Source organism: Doryrhamphus excisus, chromosome 4, assembly GCF_030265055.1.
Source record: "Doryrhamphus excisus isolate RoL2022-K1 chromosome 4, RoL_Dexc_1.0, whole genome shotgun sequence".
NCBI classification, from domain to species: domain Eukaryota; kingdom Metazoa; phylum Chordata; class Actinopteri; order Syngnathiformes; family Syngnathidae; genus Doryrhamphus; species Doryrhamphus excisus.
The window spans coordinates 25650144-25672052 of NC_080469.1; the positions used below are offsets into that span (position 1 = coordinate 25650144).

Here is a 21909-nt window from a genome sequence, read left to right on the forward strand (position 1 = left end):
CCATCCATCCCCCCCTCCCCCTGCTGGCCTTTCACTTGGTATTGATTGTGTGTGTGTGTGTGTGTGTGTGTGCAGCCTGAGCGTGTTTGCCGACGTGTGTGAGAAGTCTGTGCTGAAGAGGATCCTGAAGGACTTATGGAAGATGGTCCTGGGGAGCCTGGAGAGGAGCATCGTGTTACCACGCAGCAACGACAGTCTGGTAACGCCCAGCACGCCAATGCTCTACACTTCTAGGTCATGTCCATCTATGCGTCCTATGTCATGGTCGTCTATACATTCTATGTCTGTCATGTCCATCTATGCATTCTATGTCTATGTGGTGTCCATCTATGCATTCTATGTCTGTCATGTCCATCTATGCATTCTATGTCTGTCATGTCCATCTATGCATTCTATGTCTGTCATGTCCATCTATGCATTCTATGTCTATGTCGTGTCCATCTATGCGTTCTATGTCTGTCATGTCCATCTATACGCTCTATGTCTACGTGGTGTCCATCTATGCATTCTATGTCTGTCATGTCCATCTATGCGGTCTATGTCGTGTCCATCTATGCGGTCTATGTCGTGGCCTTCTATGCGTTCTATGTCGTGGCCATCTATGCGTTCTATGTCTGTCATGTCCATCTATACGCTCTATGTCTACGTGGTGTCCATCTATACGCTCTATGTCTATGTCGTGTCCATCTATGCATTCTATGTCTACGTCGTGTCCATCTATGCGTTCTATGTCTATGTGGTGTCCATCTATGCGTTCTATGTCTATGTCGTGTCCATGTATGCGGTCTATGTCGTGTCCATCTATGCGGTCTATGTCGTGGCCTTCTATGCGTTCTATGTCGTGGCCATCTATGCGTTCTATGTCTGCGTCGTGTCCATCTATGCGTTCTATGCATTCTATGTCTGCGTCGTGTCTGCGTCGTGTCCATCTATGCATTCTATGTCTATGTCGTGTCCATCTATGCGTTCTATGTCTGTCGTGTCCATCTATACGCTCTATGTCTACGTGGTGTCCATCTATGCATTCTATGTCTATGTCGTGTCCATCTATGCATTCTATGTCTACGTCGTGTCCATCTATGCGTTCTATGTCTATGTCGTGTCCATCTATGCGTTCTATGTCTATGTGGTGTCCATCTATGCGTTCTATGTCTATGTGGTGTCCATCTATGCATTCTATGTCTATGTGGTGTCCATCTATGCGGTCTATGTCGTGTCCATCTATGCGTTCTATGTCTATGTCGTGTCCATCTATGCGTTCTATGTCTGTCATGTCCATCTATACGCTCTATGTCTACGTGGTGTCCATCTATGCATTCTATGTCTACGTCGTGTCCATCTATGCGTTCTATGTCTACGTCGTGTCCATCTATGCGTTCTATGTCTATGTGGTGTCCATCTATGCGTTCTATGTCTGTCATGTCCATCTATGCGGTCTATGTCGTGTCCATCTATGCGTTCTATGTCGTGGCCTTCTATGCGTTCTATGTCGTGGCCATCTATGCGTTCTATGTCTGCGTCGTGTCCATCTATGCGTTCTATGCATTCTATGTCTGCGTCGTGTCTGCGTCGTGTCCATCTATGCATTCTATGTCTATGTCGTGTCCATCTATGCGTTCTATGTCTGTCGTGTCCATCTATACGCTCTATGTCTACGTGGTGTCCATCTATGCATTCTATGTCTACGTCGTGTCCATCTATGCGTTCTATGTCTATGTCGTGTCCATCTATGCGTTCTATGTCTACGTCGTGTCCATCTATGCGTTCTATGTCGTGTCCATCTATGCGGTCTATGTCGTGTCCATCTATGCGTTCTATGTCTATGTCGTGTTCATCTATGCGTTCTATGTCTATGTCGTGTCCATCTATGCATTCTATGTCTATGTGGTGTCCACGCAGGGTGCTCAGCTGCTGACAGCCGCCAAAGGTCTATCCAACCTGAAGGTGAGACACAAACACCCAAACCGCCGCACCATTAGAGATGAGCCTGCGACCTCTGACCCCAGTGTGCTTCCCTCCCTCAGGGTGGAGGCGAGGCCAAAACGCTGACCCCCAAACAGTGCGTGATTGTAGACGCCAGCCTGGAGACCATCAAGGTAGGCGTGGTCACAGACATGCACTACATTGATGGCTAATACTCTCATACTTGTAACTACCGTAACTACCAAAAACTACCAAATCAACTACCATATAACTACCAAAACAACTACCAAAACTACCAAAAACTACCAAATCAACTACCATAACTACCATATAACTACCAAATCAACTACCAAAACAACCATATAACTACCAAAACTACCATATAACTACCAAAACAACTACCATAAACTACCAAATCAACTACCGAAACTACCATATAACTACCAAAAACTACCAAATCAACTACCATAACTACCATAAACTACCAAATCAACTACCAAAAACTACCTAATCAACTACCGAAACTACCATATAACTACCAAATCAACTACCGAAACTACCATATAACTACCAAAACTACCATAAACTACCAAATAAACTACCAAAACTACCATATAACTACCAAATCAACTACCAAAACAACCAAAAACTACCGAAACTACCATATAACTACCAAAACTACTATTAACTACCAAAACAACTACCATAAACTACCAAATCAACTACTGAAACTACCATATAACTACCAAAAACTACCAAATCAACTACCACAACTACCACAAACTACCAAATCAACTACCTAAACTACCAAAAACTACCAAAACTACCAAATCAACTACCAAAAACTACCACATCAACTACCGAAACTACCATATAACTACCAAAACTACCATATAACTACCAAATCAACTACCAAAACAACCAAAAACTACCGAAACTACCATATAACTACCAAAACTACTATTAACTACCAAAACAACTACCATAAACTACCAAATCAACTACTGAAACTACCATATAACTACCAAAAACTACCAAATCAACTACCACAACTACCTAAACTACCAAAAACTACCAAAACTACCATAAACTACCAAATAAACTACCAAAACTACCATATAACTACCAAATCAACTACCAAAACAACCAAAAACTACCGAAACTACCATATAACTACCAAAACAACTACCATAAACTACCAAATCAACTACCGAAACTACCATATAACTACCATAAACTACCAAATCAACTACCTAAACTACCAAAAACTACCAAAACTACCAAAAACTACCATAACTACCAAAAACTACCAAATCAACTACCGAAACTACCATATAACTACCAAATCAACTACCGAAACTACCATATAACTACCAAAACTACCATATAACTACCAAATCAACTACCAAAACAACCAAAAACTACCGAAACTACCATATAACTACCAAAACAACCATATAACTACCAAAACTACTATATAACTACCAAAACAACTACCATAAACTACCAAATCAACTACCGAAACTACCATATAACTACCAAAAACTACCAAATCAACTACCATAACTACCATATAACTACCAAATCAACTACCGAAACTACCATATAACTACCAAAAACTACCAAATCAACTACCATAAACTACCAAATCAACTACCGAAACTACCAAAACAACTACCAAAAACTACCAAATCAACTACCAAAACAACTACCATAACTACCAAAAACTACCAAATCAACTACCATAACTACCATATAACTACCAAAACTACCAAAAACTACCAAATCAACTACCATAACTACCAAAAACTACCATATAACTACCATAACTACCAAAACTACCAAAACAACTACCAAAAACTACCAAATCAACTACCAAAACTACCAATACAACTACCAAAACTACCATTAAACTACATAACTACCATTGCAAATAACTACCATAACTACCATTTAACTACATAACTACCATAACAAATAACTACCATATCAAATAACTACCATAACAAATAAGAATAAATAATACCATAATAACCACCATAATAACTACCATATCTAGGATAGCCAATAAGTATGATAACATACATGGCGCTAACCAGCACGAGGGCGTGTGGTTGCGTGCAGCAATATTTCCACGCGGGAGGAAACGGCCTGAAGAAAGCCTTCGTGGAGAAAAGTCCCGAGCTGGCGTCGCTGCGCTACGCCCTCTCGCTCTACTCGCAGACCACCGACGCCCTCGTCAGGACCTTCGTCACCACGCAGCGCTCCCAAGGTCAGACACGCCCCCCCATAGAACCCCCCGCCCCCACCCCCTCACTCACCGTGTCTTCCCTCTCCTGGCCAACCAGTCCACGGCGGCATGGGGGTCAGGATCACAGCCAATGAGAAGACGCCGCCTGACAGAGGTGAGACTTTGGCCACGCCCCCTCCACACCTGTCTGACATAAAGGAATATTAATGCTAACACTTTTTTACCGGTAACGTAACAACATCTTTACATCGCTTTACGTGATTGGCCGCTTCCCATCTGGCTGTCATTCCCTGGCCGTACAGCAGAGGGCGCACTTTTGCCCTTTCAGCCTTTATTTTCACTCTTCTTGGCGACAAGAAAAAATGCTATTTCAAAACTTAGTTATACAAATAAAAACATGAAATAATTTAGCATAATACATCATTTCAAAAAATAGATTTTTATATTTGTATTATACATGTAATTATGTAGTTATTTTTTTAAATACATATTTTGCATAATGGCACCAAAAGCTATTTTTACACAGGAAGTTATGTTACAAAATTGCATTATTTTATTTGAAATTTAATATATTCAAGACAAATCAATAAACCAAAAATATGCACAACTCTTTCATTTCCGGAAATTTTCATTTTAAATACAAATATTTATTTTTATTATTCTGTATTGAATCAAACCATAGTAATTATGTTTTATTATCTATAAAATATAAAATATTTATTTTGGAAATGAAAGAATTTATAGAAAACAGTAATAAGATTTAGAATTATTTTAGCATTTGTCATTTGCACAATATGATATTAATGTATATATTTTATGTATCTGTATGTCTTGATACATAATATCTGTTGTGTAAGAAAATCATATTTCAAACGTGATTTAATTTTTTTTAATTACTCGGTTTTAAATAAAGAAAATATGAAGTATAATTTCATGAATAAGTCATTTTTAAAAGGAGCAATGATAATATGAAATATTTCACATACCTGATTTAGTCGGGCTGGAATGCAGGATGTTTGTATGGCCGCCCTGCAGGGGGCGCTGTCGTAATGAGGTGCTGATGTGTGGCAGGTTGCGGCGTGGAGCGGCCAATCGGGGAAGTGGTGCTGCAGGTGGAGACCGTGCTGGCCAAGGAGCGCAAAGTCAACGTGAGAGGTGAGCTGGGACCCCAAAACGCCTTTCGGAAGGGCGGCAGCCCCGTGCTGACAATGTCCCGTCCCTCCAGTCATCGCCGTCAACGACATGAAGTGGCAGACGTCGGGGATGTTCCGGCCGTTCGTGGAGCTGTCCATGGTGGGCCCCTCCCTGGCGGACAAGAAGCGCCGCTTCACCACCAAGTCCAAAAACAACTGCTGGAGCGCCAAGTTCAACGAGACCTTCCAGTTGTGAGTTTCTGCATCTTGGTCTGTTCCGGGGTCAAACTGGAGCCTTTTATTTACTTCTGGGCTGTGGAAAAAATGGACAAAAATGGGGGGAGAAAATTGACAAGAGGCCGAAATAGTTCAATAAAAAATAACTAACAAAAAAAATAATCTCATATTAGAAGCACAGAAATATTACTATAAAATATAAAAAAAATAATATATATAAAATATAAAATCTATATATATAAAATATATTTTTAAAGTCTGAATATTGTAATAAAAACAATAAATATTAACAGAAAAAAGTAGCAATTTTACAACATTAAACTTTGAATATTATCAGGATTTTTTTTATTTGGAATATAAGAAAACAATTTTAGGAAAATTAGGGTAGAAAAAGAAGTAGAAAACAAATTATAATTTTTCAAGAATAAATTGATAATATGATGGGGAAAAAAAATTACATTTTAGTAGCATAAAGTTGGAATATGAAAACTATTTTTAAGCTGTAATATTTCTAGTGACCTATAAGTATGACATGGCTCACCAGAGGCCAAATTCAGTTAAGTGTAATACTTGAGTTGACCACCAGAGGTAGACATAGCGCCCATATAACAGCCACCAATGGTAGTGAAGCATGCTATAGACTGTGTTCTGTTTCATGATGGGTAAAAGTCTAAAGTAGTACCTGAACCAAATGCTGCTCTTTCTGCTATGGCGCCCTCTGGTGGTCAATTCAAGTATTACACTTGGAACTGACTTTGGCCTGTGAAGAAATACACAACAAATTTAGTTGTCATTTTTTGAAAATTTGGTCAATAATATTATGACAAGATTAAAGTGGGATTATGAGGAGAAATTGTCATTTTAGTAGCAAATAATAATTTTCAAAATATGTATTTTAAAGTCCTAAAATGAGAAACAAAATTCCTGATATGGTCCTAATAGCGTCCTGGGCAAGGATTCCCCCGACTGCTACGAGCTGCATGCGGCGGTAAAGGACTACTGCTTTGGGCGGGCGGACCGCGTGGTGGGCGTGGCCGTGCTGCAGCTACGCGACGTGGCCGACCGCAAGAGCTGCGTGTGCTGGTGCCCGCTGGGGCCGCGCGTGGACACGGACGAAACGGGCACCACCATCGTTCGCATCCTCTCCCAGCGGCCCGCCGACGAGGTGGCCAAGGAGTTCGTCAGGACCAAGTCCGAGACCAGGCCCGCCGAGGAGGGAAGATGAGGGGGTGGAGGCTCCGAGTACTTCCGTGTGAGGTCCCCACAGGGCGCCATTTCCATCACGGTGTCTAAAAATCCCTGTTTGTTACTTTTTAAGCTCCCAACCAGAAGGGGGCAGCATTACCAAACTAATACCATAAAAAAAGCTACCTTTTGGGTCTGAAAGCGTCCTTTTTTCCGCATTTTCATGGCCTTCACGTGCATGGAAACCTTCAACCTTTGATCGGTCGCCACACACAGAGTATACAATGTGCCAAGACACCAAGAGTCTGCCCTCTTTGCCAAAATATTCCACTGAAAGCGTCTTTTGGTGGGAATTTACCGAGCGTTCACACCACACGTAAACTGGAACTTTGTACCAAAAGAAAGTCCAATTAAAAGCCTAAAACGCGGAGCATGGAAGTCGACTTTGTACAGAGCAGAAATGTAAGCTTTTCATGTGTGTCATGTGACCAATGTCTGGGAAGTACTACCACTCATCTTGAATCTAAGCGTGTTACGATATTTTGTACATAAAATATTTATGATGGAAGGTAGCGTGTGTGTGGTCTCATTCTTTTAGTAAAATCATAATAATAATTAATAATAATAATTTAATAATTATAGAGACGGGTATTTTTTATTTTTACAATTGTTTGATACGCAACATTGACTTTTTGAGTTGAACGAGTCGCCCGAAGACGAAACCGGAAGTACAGGACAGAGCGCTCTTGTTCAGAGACAATCGCTAAACAAAGCACTTAGCTTAACTAAGTGGTTTTAAAAGTTAAACAGCGCCCATTTTGATAGACGAAACGTACCGAATTCGAGACACGAGTTATAAATCAGTTCCACTCAAGATAATCGCCCCTGCGTAGCTTCCGGTGTGGGCCGGAAGCGCCCTTGGTTGTTTACATTCTTTCGGCTAGCAGCGTTAGCTTGAGCAGCTCGTTCCCAACGATGGCCGCCACCGACCAAAACGCCTAAAAGCCGCATTACCTCGCCGATGTGAGGCCGCTGGACCATGGCCGAAGCTCGTCGCCGCGCGTCCCCGCTCGTCCTGCTGCTGTTGCCGGCGGGGCTTCTGATGGCCGCAGCCGCGGCGGAGCAGGTCGCGGTGGTGGAAGTGTACCCGGCGGAGCAGCGTCTAAGCGGAGCTCTGCTTCGCGGAGAGGTGGTGGCCGCCAGCGCCGAGGGCCGGGACGAGGAACCGGAGCACCTGGAGGGCGAACTGGTCCTGGTACAGGGAGCACGCCATTATTACTATTCACCGCCGTGAGCGTTCTTACAGCTTTGCCATTGCCTGCAGATTCAGGGGGAGGAGCCTGGGGTGAGCACAGGTGCGGATGGTGACGTCAGCAAGGAGGCGGAACTTTGGATCGGCGTGCTGCCGGTGGATGACAGTCACGTGTCCACAGGGAGGCAGGAGTCCTTCGCTGAGGCGGTGGTCAGCAGAGTAAGCGAAGAACTTTCTGCCATTTTGTCCACGTCACTTACCGCCTTCTGTTCAGTAAAAGTCAAGTACGGTACGTTTGTGTTGTGCAGATGAAGCGAGCGTTGGTCCTCGGAGCGTCTGCTCTCATCATCTTGGCCCTCAACCAAAAGACGGTCAGAGAGGTAACCAAAGTGTGTATTAAACAATGTTGAAACGCAGTCACTTTCCGTGTCAGTGTGAAGCAAAAACAATTCCGAGCGTACTTAAATGCGTCACTTCCACCATTCTCGTCTCCAATTGGTCAAAAGGTTAGAGCGCGAGAATATAACCAGGAAGAAGGTCGATTGAAACAAACGCAAACAAAACATGGAACAAAATAGTGCTTTAACATATAAAGTGATACATGTAGCGGATACTAAGCTACAATACATCATAAATTTACCGGAATGTCTTCTGTTTAGCCGCTTACATGCTAAAAAATGAGACGCGTTCGAAGGTTAAGCTAACGGCTAGCCGAGTTCTTCGTGGTATTTTCTTGTCTGTCAGGCTGGGCGTGACTCACTACTGCCTCTCGCTGGTCAGTCCCGGTACTACGTTTCCTCGTCTGTTGACCAGCCGCCATTACCTGCCACTTACCTCTCAAACACAGACTTGTGTTTTGTGTGTCTTACAGATGGATCTGTCTCAGGTTTTGTCCAAGCCCGTCATTGTGATCCAGACGTCTGAAAATGTCACCAGGCTCATTGGAGCTCTGCTCAGGTACGAGAGATGCACAATATATATATATTTTTTTTATACCCAAACTGATACCAACAACTCTGTGCTTCTCAGGAACAATATGGCATCTAGAACTGATTAACTGATAATTAACTGATTAACTAAAATGGACAAAAGAAGACTCACAAATTTGCATGGTGATGTTCTTCAGGGGTCTGCAGGCCACCGCCAAGATCACGTTCACCACCGTCCTGCACGACAACTTGGTGAGTGTTGCCGTTAGCGACACTCAGAGTGGTCATGTGACCGGCCGTGTGTACGTGTGCCGGGGACAGGGCGCCACGCTCACGCTGTGGTCCAGCTGCGGCCGCTCCAGAGGGGGTCGCTACGGCGAGTGGCAGGGCGTCATCTGCACGGGGGAGACCAACTCCCAGGTGCAGGTACGAGCGCGGCGGGATCATCTTTGGTCCGGCGGTGCGGTGCGGTGCATAATGTCCTTTTTTTTTATGTCCTCAGAAGTATCTTCAGCAGCTTTGGGACACCGTCCTGCTGGTGGCGCTCATCCTCAGCACGGGGGTCATCGTTCAGGCCCGATGGCAGTACCAGGACCGGCAGCTCAACGACAACTCGGAGGTTAGAACTTTGCACATTTTGGTGTCTGCCCGCCCCCCCCCCAAAAAAAACCACATCCCGTCTTTCAGTTGCTTCCTAAACAGGAAGTCCTGAAGACAATGCTGTCTCTGAAGACCAAAACGTACCGTCGCCCCAAACGCTGGTGCGAGACGGACACCTGCGCCGTGTGTTTGGAGGCGTTCAACAACAACCAGGTCAGCTGACACTTTTCCGAGTTCTCCCGAGTGATGTGCATGTGTAGGAATACACAACTGGGAAAAACCTCAACTGGGAAAAGCGATGGGAAAACTGACACGGATGGTGTTGCAGGCTACATTGCATCACACAACGTTTGTGTCAAGCTAATGTCTCACACAGGGATACAGCACACTAGACTTGAGCACCATCTAGTGGCTCAAAATGTCCATTACACCTCATTGACAATGAATGAAAACATTGGTCTCAAACATTGTCAACAGTATTGATTATCAATGATAATTTGTAGCAATTAACTTTGTTAATTGACAGGCCTGCGTGTGTGTGTGTGTGTGTGCGCAGTGTCTCCGCGTGTTGCCGTGCCGACACGAGTACCACCGGGACTGCGTGGACCCGTGGCTGCTGCTGCGTCACACCTGCCCGCTGTGCAAGCGCAGCATCCTCGCCGAGCTGGTCATGTGACCACCGCGCCAGATGCTTCGCACTCGTCTTCCGTCCAGAGGGACAGCAAACGGTTTTTGTTTGAAGACATCCGTGCCACGCCGCGGCGAAGGATTGTGGGAGCAACCATGACAACCTCAGCGGGGAGTTCCGGTCCAAATGATGTCAACATGGGTGTTATTTTTTTTTAAGTATTTATTGGAAACGTTGGCGCGTGGCGTCGGTACGAAAGACACGCTTGGTGCTCACTGAGCAGACTGTTTGACGTCACGTGCACGCTCCCGTGCACATGCAATAAGCTCGCCAGCGGTCGCGGCGATGTCGCCGCCGAGCTGATTTGTTTCACACGTAATAAACGTCTTTTAAAGCGTGGCTCAAACGCCGTCATGGCGGTCCTCGGCGGCGCGTCAGGAGGGGATCATACCTTTGTTCCTCTTGCGGTCGGCCATGTTGCGGCGGTTGTGGTTGGCGCCGCGGCCCTTGTTGGCCTCCTTCTTGCGTCTGTCCAGGAATGTCTCCAGAGTCTGTCCTTGGCCTTTGGGGCGTCCCGTCACCTGACTGGCCCGCTCCGGGTGGACGCTGGGGGGGGGCAGAAGAGGAGGTTAGCAACGGGTTCGACTCGCTTTTATGCTTTGTGGTTTGACAGACCCGATGGCGAGGAAGCCCAACCTGCTGCCCGGGGGCTAACCCATGACGTTAGCCTCCCTAGGCGGCCCCATATTGTCTCTGCTGCCCTCTAGTGGCCAAAGATGTGACGGCGTTTACCCTTTCCTCTGCTGCATGGCGGCCCGTCTGGCCTCGGCTCGCTCCCTCAGCAGCGCCGGGTCTTGAACAAACTGGTCTCGGTTCACGTTGCTCTGGAGGAACATCACAACCTTTTTAGCGCCATTTCTAGCCGCTTTGTCAGCGTCGGACTCCAACCTGCAGGGTGTCGTCCTCGTCGTCCTCGTCCTGCTGCTCCTCGTCTCCGCCGCCCTCAGCTCTGGCCCCCCGTTGCAGGACTCGTGGGACAGTAAAGGGTCTGCAGGGAAACGGCGGCGCATCAGTCAGACGTGGCGTTACCAGGCGGCCATCTTGGCTGTACCTCCTGTTGAGCAGGCTGTCTCCGTCCAGGTCGTTGGCTCCCACTTGGTTCATGTCGTACGTGTCGTCGTACTCGTCGTCGTAATCGTCCAGGGCGTAGTCGCCCGCCTGCGCGACCACCTCGTCCACCTCGTCCACAACGGTCTGGTAGGCGTGGTAACGAGCTCGCTGCTCCGAGACGTGTCGCTTGTCGTCGAGAAGCTCACGAGCGTCCTCGTCTTTCCTGCGGGAGCGTCACACGGTCGCCTTTAGGAGGGACGGCGTCACAGAAACGAGCGCTCGCTCACTCACTTCCTGCCCTTGCGGACGCGGGACATGTCCACACGATCCCTGCGGAAGACGTCGAACTCGTCGTCGTCAAACACGTTGGACCTGCTGCTCAGGACGCCGGGGAGCTCCTCCTTCACCGGCCTGACGGAACAAAACCCATCATAACGGGACCGTTCCCACGCCACACGACACGGGCACCCCAGCCCCCAATAAACGAGGCGCCATGAAGAGCACCTGGGCATGGCTCGGTCCAGTTGGTCCAGGCCGGGCGCCAGTCGGTCCTCCAGGATGTTGTTGATGACCAGCTCGGAATCGTAGCCATACTCTTGCAGACACGCCAACAGGAAGCCTTCGCCGAGGTCGGGCAGCAGGTCCCGGATACACGACAGCAGCGACTCCAGCTCCGCCTCGCTCACCGTGCACACGGATCCCTGGAAACCGGGAAAAAAAAAACAAAACACACACTCGTCATCTTCGGAGCAGTCATGTGACTAAACGGCGAAAGACTCACGTTGCTTCCTTTAGGCGGGACGTCCAACATGGCCTCCGCACCCACGGGGCTCTCTCTTCCACCTTCCGCCCCGCCCGCTGCTGCCTGATTGGCGGGCTGCGACGAGGAAGCGGCGGGCTGCGGTCTGCGCCGGCCCACGCTGTCCCAGGCGCTCTGGACGCCCTGCAGCAGGTAGGACGTCCTGGTCTCGTCTCTGAGGTGAAGATGGGGGTCAAGGTCGTTCTAACGCAGCGCCACGACTCGCCACGACACGGAACCAGGCAAGGATACAAGATGGGAAGCGCTTGCTGGAGGAGGCTGATGTCGTCCGCGATGGGAAAGAGCTCATCATAGTCCGACAGGAACCTGCCGGGACAAAACGTTTCAACGAGGACAATAAAAATGCACGTCCAATGGCGGCCATCGCCAGCGACCGGTGGCTCGCCAAGGTCGTTGCGAGATGACTGTAGACATGAGTTCTTTGACTTTTCATTCGTTTCAGCCTCTCACCTTTTCTCTGACAGGAAGGAGGTGAAGTGTTGGAGCAGCTCCTCCGCAAACGCTGCTGTGTTTCCTGCCCTGGAAAACGAGACATGGAAAACAGCGTTCTCAATACATATTATTAGAGCCTTCCGGACATGAAATAACATCCCTATAGTCACCTTCACACTCCTATTACCCAATAGAATAGACATAAGAGTAAATACGACATAGAAAACTTGATTACAAGCTTCTAAATTGAACTTTAGAGCCTTCCAGACATGAAATAACACCCCTATAGTCACCATCACACTCCTATTACCCAATATAGTAGACATAAACATATATAAAAGACATAGAAAACTTGGTTATAACGTTCTAAATACAGGTTTTAATATTATTAGAGCCTTCAAGACATGAAATAACACCCCTATAGTCACCTTCACACTCCTATTACCCAATAGAATAGACATAAGAGTAAATATGACATAGACAACTTGATTACAAGCTTCTGAATTGAACTTTAGAGCCTTCCAGACATGAAATAACACCCCTATAGTCACTTCACACTCCTATTAGGCTCTTATTACACAATATAATACACATAAGAGAAAGCAAAACATGGATAACTCGTTCTAAATACAGGTTTCAATATTATTAGAGCCCTCTAGACATGAAATAACACCCCTATAGTCACCTTCACACTGCTATTACCCAACAGAATAGACACCAGAGAAAACAAGACATAGAAAACTTGATTACAAGCTGTTAAATTGAACTTTAGAGCCCTCTGGACATGAAATAACACCCCTATAGTCAGTTTTACACTCCTATTACCCAATATAATAGACATAAACATACATAAAATACATAGAAAACTTGTTCATAACGTTGTAAATACGGGTTTTACTATGATTAGAGCCTTCCAGCCATGAAATAACACCCCTATAGTCACCTTCACACTCCTATTACCCACTAGAATAAGACACAAGAGAAAACAAGACATAGAAAACTTGATTACAAGCTGCTAAATTGAACTTTACATTATTAGAGCCCTCTAGACATGAAATAACACCCCTATAGTCACCTTCACACTCCTCTTACCCAATATAGTAGACATAAAAATATACAAAAGAAAAAAAAGACATAGAAAACCTGTTTGTAGCATTCTAAATACGGGTTTTAATATTATTAGAGCCTTCCAGCCATGAAATAACACCCCTATATTCACCTTCCCACTCCTATTACCCAATGTAATATTCATAAAAATATATAAAAGAAAAAAAAGACAAAAAAACTTGTTTATACCATTCTAAATACGTGTTTTAATAGTATTAGAGCCCTCTGGACATGAAATAACACCCCTATAGTCAGTTTCACACTCCTATTACCCAATAGAATAGACATAAGAGTCAATATGACATAGAAAACTTGATTACAAGCTTCTAAATTGAACTTTACATTATTAGAGCCCTCTAGACATGAAATAACACCCCTATAGTCTCCTTTACACTCCTATTACCCAATATAATATACATATAAATATATAAAAGTAAAAAAAAGACATAGAAAACTTGTTTATACCGTTCTAAATACAGGTTTTAATATTATTAGAGCCCTCTGGACATGAAATAACACCCCTATAGTCTCCTTTACACTCCTATTACCCAATATAATATTCATAAAAATATATAAAAGAAAAAAAAGACATAGAAAACTTGTTTATACCGTTCTAAATACGTGTTTTAATATTATTAGAGCCCTCTGGACATGAAATAACACCCCTATAGTCAGTTTTACACTCCTATTACCCAATATAGTAGACATAAAAGTAAATACAAGATAACATTTTAACATTAGAGCCCTCTGGACATGAAATAACACCCCTATAGTCAGTTTTACACTCCTATTACCCAATATAATAGACATAAATATATATAAAAGATAACATTTAACATTAGAGACCTCAAGGCATTAAATAACATCACCATAGTCATAACATTACTGACACCTAGTGACCAGTGACCAGTACACATCTTCATCATGTATTTTCTGAAATAGTAGTATTCAACCATGGGTGGGTGCGGGTGTGTGTGAGGTGGGCTCACCCTTCCAGGATGGGCTGCAGGCAGGTGTGATGCAGCAGCAGGTGAGCCGTCTCCAGCATCTTCCGGCAGGAATGAGACAGCCTCCTCCACACGTCCTCCTGGAGCCTGGAGGACACCTCGTTCCTATTCATTCCTATTCATTCCTATTCATTCATTGATTGGCCCCCAGGCGGCCAATCAGGCGCCTCTGATTCCAAGTTACCTTTCATCCTCAAACTTCCTCTTCTTCGTGGCCTTCTCCAGGTCGGGCACGACGGTCTCGTAAAAGGAGGTCAGCCTGCAGCGGCGGGGAAAGTCACGCATTGAAATTGAGGGCGGGGTTTAAGGGGGAGGGGCGTGCAGTGACGCCGGGCTACCTGCAGAGGAAGCTGCGGGATTGGAAGGTGGCGCAGGCGGCGGGGAAGACGCTCAGGAAGGCGTGCAAGGTGCTGCTGGAGTCACACAGGTAGAGAACAATGTCCACAAAGTCCTAAAGGGACAGAAGACGGAAGAAATATGGAAATACTGGGAAACAAATATCTTAGAATAATAAACAAACCTTATAATGTCTACTATAATGGGTCATAGGAGTGTAAATGAGACTATAGGGGTGCTATATCATGTCCAGAGGTCTCTAATAATGCTAAAAACATATTCACAATGTCGTAAATAGCGCTTTTGTCTTATTCCCTTTTATTATGTCTACTATAATTGGTAATAGGACTGTAAAGGTGACTATAGGGGTGCTATCTCACGTCCAGAGGTCTCTAGTAATGTTAGAAACAAATCTAGAAGGTCATAAACTGCGCTTTTGTCTTATTCCCTCTTATAATGTCTACTATAATGGGTAATAGGAGTGTAAAGGTAACTATAGGGGTGCTATCTCGTGTCCAGAGGTCTCTAATAATGCTAAAAACATATTCACAATGTTGTAAACAGCTCTTTTGTCTTATGCCCTCTTATAATGTCTACTATAATGGGTAATAGGAGTATAAATGCGACTATAGGGGTGCTATCTCATGTCCAGAGGTCTCTAATAATGCTAAAAACATATTCACAATGTCGTAAACAGCGCTTTTGTCTTATTCCCTCTTATAATGTCTACTATAATGGGTAATAGGAGTATAAAGGTGACTATAGGGGTGCTATCTCGTGTCCCGAGGTCTCTAATAATGTTAGAAACAAATCTAGAAGGTCATAAACTGCGCTTTTGTCTTATTCCCTCTTATAATGTCTACTATAATGGGTAATAGGAGTGTAAATGTGACTATAGGGGTGCTATCTCATGTCCAGAGGTCTCTAATAATGCTAAAAACATATTCACAATGTTGTAAACAGCTCTTTTGTCTTATGACCTCTTATAATGTCTACTATAATGGGTTATAGGAGTGTAAAGGTGACTATAGGGGTGCTATCTGGTGTCCAGAGGTCTCTAAAAATGTTAGAAACATATTCGCAAGGTCGTAAACAGCACTTATGACTTATTACCTCTTTTAATGTCTACTATAATGGTAATAGGAGTGTAAAGGTGACTATAGGGGTGCTATCTCGCGTCCAGAGGTCTCTAATAATGTTAGAAACAAATCTAGAAGGTCATAAACAGCGCTTTTGTCTTATTCCCTTTTATAATGTCTACTATAATGGGTAATAGGAGTGTAAATGTAACTATAGGGGTGCTATCTCACTCCCAGAAGTCTCTAATAATGTTAGAAACATATTTGCAAGGTCGTAAACAGCGCTTTTGTCTTATTCCCTTTTATTATGTCTACTATAATGGGTAATAGGAGTGTAAAGGTGACTATAGGGGTGCTATCTCATGTCCAGAGGTCTCTAATAATGCTAAAAACATATTCACAATGTTGTAAACAGCTCTTTTGTCTTATGCCCTCTTATAATGTCTACTATAATGGGTAATAGGAGTATAAATGCGACTATAGGGGTGCTATCTCATGTCCAGAGGTCTCTAATAATGCTAAAAACATATTCACAATGTCGTAAACAGCGCTTTTGTCTTATTCCCTCTTATAATGTCTACTATAATGGGTAATAGGAGTATAAAGGTGACTATAGGGGTGCTATCTCGTGTCCCGAGGTCTCTAATAATGTTAGAAACAAATCTAGAAGGTCATAAACTGCGCTTTTGTCTTATTCCCTCTTATAATGTCTACTATAATGGGTAATAGGAGTGTAAATGTGACTATAGGGGTGCTATCTCATGTCCAGAGGTCTCTAATAATGCTAAAAACATATTCACAATGTTGTAAACAGCTCTTTTGTCTTATGACCTCTTATAATGTCTACTATAATGGGTTATAGGAGTGTAAAGGTGACTATAGGGGTGCTATCTGGTGTCCAGAGGTCTCTAAACATGTTAGAAACATATTCGCAAGGTCGTAAACAGCACTTATGACTTATTACCTCTTTTAATGTCTACTATAATGGTAATAGGAGTGTAAAGGTGACTATAGGGGTGCTATCTCGCGTCCAGAGGTCTCTAATAATGTTAGAAACAAATCTAGAAGGTCATAAACAGCGCTTTTGTCTTATTCCCTTTTATAATGTCTACTATAATGGGTAATAGGAGTGTAAATGTAACTATAGGGGTGCTATCTCACTCCCAGAAGTCTCTAATAATGTTAGAAACATATTTGCAAGGTCGTAAACAGCGCTTTTGTCTTATTCCCTTTTATTATGTCTACTATAATGGGTAATAGGAGTGTAAAGGTGACTATAGGGGTGCTATCTCATGTCCAGAGGTCTCTAATAATGCTAAAAACATATTCACAAGGTCGTAAACAGCGCTTATGTCTTATTACCTCTTCATATGTCCACTATTTTGGGTAATTATTCTGACCTGCTGACTCATGCTGACCGCAGTCGGCTGCTTGTGCGCGTCGAGCTTCACGGGCGCGGCGGCGGCGGCGCCGTCGCACGGCAGGCCACACTTCTCCGTGATGGTGTCAAACACCTGATTGGACGACAGAGAGCGCATGACGTTTTGTCGCCTTCCCCGCCGCAATCAACAACGTCTGCGTGCTTCACTCTCCCGCATCTCACCTCCAAGACGGTCGGTACCGTGTCGTCCAAGTCTGTGTAGTAAGATGGCTGCTGCGTGAAGATGTTCTCTGCCAGGGAGGAGACCGAGTCACGACACGGACTCGAACATACTAAAACCACCGGTGCTTTCATCAGACACCAACCTATCATCTTGTGCAGCAGCGGACTGTTGCCCTTCCCAAAGAGCGCACACAGATCCATCACTTTGGGAATGTCAAAGAGGAAGTTCTCATAGATGATTTCTCCAAACACAGCAGGCGTGATGAAGTTCTCCTGCAGGAAGAGAACGTTAGCAATGCTGGCCTCTGCTGGCCATGAGTAGGAATGCAGCTACTGTTATTGACCCCCCACCTTTGACTCCTTGTGAGTGGCCATCCTGAGGAAGGTCAAGAAGACGGCCCTGTGGACCGAGCGCTGCGTTTCAGCCGCCGCCGGGGACGAGGGCGGGGCGGCCGGGTCCAGCCCGCGAGGAGCATAATGGAGGTACGAGTCTAAACATTTCTGCAGGGACTCGTCAAACAGCACCTGGTGGACCGGCAGGAAGATCAACGACAGATAAATGACTCAATGGGGTAAAACGCAAATGTACGCCATTCAAATGATGCATTCAATGACATTCCACACCGGTCACGAGGTGTCGGTCATGTTACGTAGCCACCACAGGAAGTACTGTACAGAACCAGGAAGTAAAAAAGGAATTAGGAATGGATTAGGAGTGTAATTGTAGCTATAGGGGTGCTATATCATGTCTAGAGGGCTCTAATGTAAAAAAAATATATATTTAAAAAAGGTCATAAACAGGAATTATTTGTCTTATATTCTCTTATTATGCCTGCTGAAGGCATAATGTGACTATAGGGGTGTTATTTCACATCTAGAGGGCTCTAATAATGTTGAAAACTGTATTTAGAAGGTCATAAACAGTTTTTCTGTGTCTTATTTTCTCTTTTAATAGCTACTATATTGGGTAAAAGAAGTACAAATGTGACTATAGGGGTGTTATTTCACATCTAGAGGGCTCTAATGTCAAAAAAGCATATTTAGAAGGTTGTAAACAGGGTTTCTATGTCTTCTTTTATCTTAATATGTCTATTATATTAGGCATTAGGTGTATAAAGGTGGCTATAGGGGTGTTACATCACATCTAGAGGGCTCTAATAATGTTGAAAATTGTATTTAGAAGGTCATAAACAGGTTTTCTGTGTCTTATTTTCTCTTTTAATAGCTACTATATTGGGTAACAGAAGTACAAATGTGACTATAGGGGTGTTATTTCACATCTAGAGGGCTCTAATGTTAAAAAACATATTTAGAAGGTTGTAAACGGGGTTTCTATGTCTTCTTTTCTCTTAATATGTCTACTATATTAGTCATTAGGTGTATAAAGGTGGCTATAGGGGTGTTACATCACGTCTAGAGGGCTCTAATAATGTTGAAAACTGTATTTAGAAGGTCATAAACAGGTTTTCTGTGTCTTATTTTCTCTTTTAATAGCTACTATATTGGGTAACAGAAGTACAAATGCAACTATAGGGGTGTTATTTCACATCTAGAGGGCTCTAATGTTAAAAAAAACATATTTAGAAGGTTGTAGGTTTCTATATCTTCTTTTCTCCTGATATGTCTACTATATTAGGCATTAGGTGTATAAAGGTGACTATAGGGGTGTTACATCACATCTAGAGGGCTCTAATAATGTTGAAAACTGTATTTAGAAGGTCATAAACAGGTTTTCTATGTCTTCTTTTCTCTTAATATGTCTACTATAGTAGGCATTAGGTGTATAAAGGTGGCTATAGGGGTGTTACATCACATCTAGAGGGCTCTAATAATGTTGAAAATTGTATTTAGAAGGTCATAAACAGGTTTTCTGTGTCTTATTTTCTCTTTTAATAGCTACTATATTGGGTAACAGAAGTACAAATGTGACTATAGGGGTGTTATTTCACATCTAGAGGGCTCTAATGTTAAAAAAACATATTTAGAAGGTTGTAAACGGGGTTTCTATGTCTTCTTTTCTCTTAATATGTCTATTATATTAGGCATTAGGTGTATAAAGGTGACTATAGGGGTGTTATTTCACGTCTAGAGGGCTCTAATGTTAAAAAAACATATTTAGAAGGTTGTAAACAGGGTTTCTATATCTTCTTTTCTCTTAATATGTCTACTATATTAGGCATTAGGTGTATAAAGGTGGCTATAGGGGTGTTATTTCACGTCTAGAGGGCTCTAATGTTGAAAAAACATATTTAGAAGGTTGTAAACAGGGTTTCTATGTCTTCTTTTCTCTTACTATGTCTACTATATTAGGCATTAGGAGTGGCTATAGGGGTGTTACTTCACATCTAGAGGGCTCTAATAATGTTGAAAACTGTATTTAGAAGGTCATAAACAGGTTTTCTGTGTCTTATTTTCTCTTTTAATAGCTACTATATTGGGTAACAGAAGTACAAATGCGACTATAGGGGTGTTATTTCACATCTAGAGGGCTCTAATGTTAAAAAAACATATTTAGAAGGTTGTAAACAGGGGTTTTATGTCTTCTTTTCTCTTAATATGTCTACTATATTAGGCATTAGGAGTATAGAGGGCGTTACTTCACATCAAGCACATCGAGGGCGGCTCACCTGACACCAGAATTTGTCGTGCGGCAGAGCGAGCAGCCACTCCAGGTCCTCCAAGATGAACTTGGCGCGTTCCAAGAACTCCTCCACCTCAGCAGGAGAGCCGCCGTCTGACAGCGTCTTGTAAGGCACAAAGAGTCGCTCCTGCTTCCTGTCCGGGTGCTACGGAGGATGAGAGGGTGTCATCCAGGCTCCTAACCAGGGATCTGCTGACCTACCAGTGCAGCCAGGGAACGCTCCTTTCCCAGCTCGTCACATTCGGTCACCTGCTGCTCATCCAGAGGCACCGGAGAGCAGGCCATGGCTCCTCCCCTTCAAAAGTCTCCGACCAATCACAGCACAAGATAAACTAAATAAATAAGTATAATAAATAAAGATAAACTTAACTCATTTAATCATAAAGCACTTGGGCTGCTGTCTGACGTCATGGAAATAGTAAATAAGGCCATGCTGTGGAGGTGTTGCATTCAGGGACCTCAAACTACTAAAGTTACGGCGTGTTTACTGAGTTACTTTACCATCAGTAGAGATACCAACATTCTTTACCACAGCTACGTAGTTTATAAATATCAATAATGACATATTGGCAAAGAAGGTTCGTGCAGCTAAGCTAAGCTAAGCTAACAGGTGAAAAAGGCCATTGCTGACATCGCGTCAATCATACCCGGTGTTGCGCCGCTAGCTTTAGCATAACGCGGCTAGGCTAACACGCCGTAAACTTCGCTTTTATGTGGAAATTTAGATGAGACAACAAATCCACCCACCTCCTATGTTCAGTGTCCGCTCCTCTCGGAAGTAACCACCATGGTGAAAGTATCAGCACTTCTTGTACTGCTCTGTTTTTATAAACTATGTCCGGCGTCCCTGGCTGGGGAAATAGCACGCATGCGCAGTAAAGTAGCCTTGACGCCGAGCGAGGTGCAACACAGCCACTCTTGTATGTTTACCGCCTCCTAGAGGACGCCAGGGGCACTGCTTCTTGTACTTACTGCATTGTTGGTGTGGTCTGTCAGAAAAAATCTTTTTATTTAAATATGAATATGGAAATCAAAGTAAAAGAATAAAGTCAAAATATTTAGAGATGTAATTTAATGGGGAAAGAAATCGTAATTTTACTAAAATAATGTCACAATTAAAATAAATAAAAATATTATGAGGAACAAAATAATGTCATTTTTGTAGCATAAAGTTTAATTGTTACATTTTTTTAAATGCTGAATTTGTAAAATTATGAAATAAAATTGGAAAAATAGTTTGTGGGCTCAGTTTGTAGTTTGTGCAATTTTAGAAGAATAAACTTGTTATGAGGAAAAATAAAGTCATTTTAGTAGCTTAGAGTTAAACTACTGTATTTAAGAAAAAAAGTAATTCTTTAAAGTTGTAAAATTACCCCAAAACAAATCAACAAATAAAGTTTGCTATTTTTAAAAAATAAGTAAAAAAAATATTGAGAAAAACATTTTGACATAATTTTTAATTAATTAAAAAAAATTTAAACTGTAAAATGAGGAAAAACAAAACAAAGTTTGTAATTGTTGGAAAATTAAGTTGTGCTAAAGTTATATCCTTGCAACAACAAAATGAAAATATTAAAACAAAAATTGTATTCTAAAGAGGAAAAAATGTCAATTTTATGAGAATAAAGTTATAATA

General features: G+C 43.2%; 3 protein-coding genes and 1 long non-coding RNA gene across 12 annotated transcripts in view; 2 read left to right on the top strand and 2 right to left on the bottom strand.

Annotated features, from left to right (window-relative positions):
• The window catches only part of LOC131127881 (uncharacterized), a 97196-nt gene extending 89901 nt beyond the window's left edge, over window positions 1–7295 (top strand). Inside the window, exons 45-52 of the mRNA XM_058070188.1 lie at window positions 76–199; window positions 1900–1944; window positions 2025–2096; window positions 4048–4195; window positions 4272–4328; window positions 5246–5329; window positions 5400–5559; window positions 6487–7295. Coding sequence (XP_057926171.1) covers window positions 76–199; window positions 1900–1944; window positions 2025–2096; window positions 4048–4195; window positions 4272–4328; window positions 5246–5329; window positions 5400–5559; window positions 6487–6769 — 973 coding nt within the window. The 3' untranslated portion in view covers window positions 6770–7295. The remainder of the gene's footprint in view (window positions 1–75; window positions 200–1899; window positions 1945–2024; window positions 2097–4047; window positions 4196–4271; window positions 4329–5245; window positions 5330–5399; window positions 5560–6486) is intronic.
• LOC131127910 (uncharacterized) lies at window positions 11–5307 on the bottom strand. Of its 2 annotated transcripts, XR_009129578.1 has the most exons (4): window positions 5161–5304; window positions 4432–4519; window positions 4245–4357; window positions 11–1938 (listed from the first exon to the last, which is right to left on the bottom strand). It is a non-coding gene; the product is annotated as an uncharacterized LOC131127910 (long non-coding RNA). The 2 variants fall into 2 exon arrangements; XR_009129577.1 differs by lacking the exon at window positions 4432–4519 and having other exon boundaries at window positions 4245–4361; window positions 5161–5307.
• Window positions 5319–21164, bottom strand: ascc2 (activating signal cointegrator 1 complex subunit 2). 4 transcript variants are annotated; one of them, XR_009129574.1, is made up of 23 exons: window positions 21019–21155; window positions 20475–20583; window positions 20260–20418; window positions 17984–18157; window positions 17776–17905; window positions 17633–17700; window positions 17430–17543; window positions 14953–15065; window positions 14799–14873; window positions 14597–14701; window positions 12519–12587; window positions 12300–12374; window positions 12030–12222; window positions 11753–11949; window positions 11540–11659; window positions 11250–11471; window positions 11087–11186; window positions 10931–11022; window positions 10590–10744; window positions 9083–9147; window positions 7744–8930; window positions 6227–6304; window positions 5319–5620 (listed from the first exon to the last, which is right to left on the bottom strand). XR_009129574.1 is itself a non-coding variant. In XM_058070205.1 (19 exons), exons 2-19 carry the CDS (start codon window positions 20556–20558, stop codon window positions 10573–10575), a joined length of 2262 nt encoding a protein of 753 aa, XP_057926188.1. In that variant the 5' UTR covers window positions 20559–20578; window positions 21021–21164; the 3' UTR covers window positions 10510–10572. The 4 variants fall into 4 exon arrangements, 3 of the variants coding, with proteins under 3 accessions (XP_057926188.1, XP_057926186.1, XP_057926189.1); XM_058070205.1 differs by lacking the exons at window positions 5319–5620; window positions 6227–6304; window positions 7744–8930; window positions 9083–9147 and having other exon boundaries at window positions 10510–10744; window positions 20475–20578; window positions 21021–21164; XM_058070203.1 differs by lacking the exons at window positions 5319–5620; window positions 6227–6304; window positions 7744–8930; window positions 9083–9147 and having other exon boundaries at window positions 10510–10744.
• Window positions 7515–10537, top strand: rnf215 (ring finger protein 215). Of its 5 annotated transcripts, none has more exons than XM_058070226.1 (9): window positions 7545–7984; window positions 8054–8200; window positions 8290–8370; window positions 8853–8938; window positions 9108–9162; window positions 9232–9336; window positions 9413–9529; window positions 9598–9723; window positions 10067–10537. In XM_058070226.1, exons 1-9 carry the CDS (start codon window positions 7769–7771, stop codon window positions 10184–10186), a joined length of 1053 nt encoding a protein of 350 aa, XP_057926209.1. In that variant the 5' UTR covers window positions 7545–7768; the 3' UTR covers window positions 10187–10537. The 5 variants fall into 5 exon arrangements, with proteins under 5 accessions (XP_057926208.1, XP_057926206.1, XP_057926209.1 ...); XM_058070227.1 differs by having other exon boundaries at window positions 7554–7984; window positions 8290–8361; XM_058070225.1 differs by having other exon boundaries at window positions 7515–7984; window positions 9108–9336; window positions 9613–9723.
• Window positions 21165–21909: the final 745 nt, after the last annotated feature.

Excerpts from the sequence above, each read along its gene's own strand:
- ascc2 (XM_058070205.1), bottom strand. The coding sequence starts at position 20,558 with ATGGCCTGCTCTCCGGTGCCTCTGGATGAGCAGCAGGTGACCGAATGT. Across the intron at positions 14,874-14,952 it reads TCCCGCAGCTTCCTCTGCAG|GCTGACCTCCTTTTACGAGA; the intron begins GTAGCCCGGCGT and ends CCGCCGCTGCAG. Across the intron at positions 12,588-14,596 it reads CTGCAGCCCATCCTGGAAGG|GGCAGGAAACACAGCAGCGT; the intron begins GTGAGCCCACCT and ends CTCGTTTTCCAG.
- rnf215 (XM_058070223.1), top strand. The coding sequence starts at position 7,769 with ATGGCCGAAGCTCGTCGCCGCGCGTCCCCGCTCGTCCTGCTGCTGTTG. Across the intron at positions 7,985-8,053 it reads TGGAGGGCGAACTGGTCCTG|ATTCAGGGGGAGGAGCCTGG; the intron begins GTACAGGGAGCA and ends CATTGCCTGCAG. Across the intron at positions 9,724-10,066 it reads AGGCGTTCAACAACAACCAG|TGTCTCCGCGTGTTGCCGTG; the intron begins GTCAGCTGACAC and ends GTGTGTGCGCAG.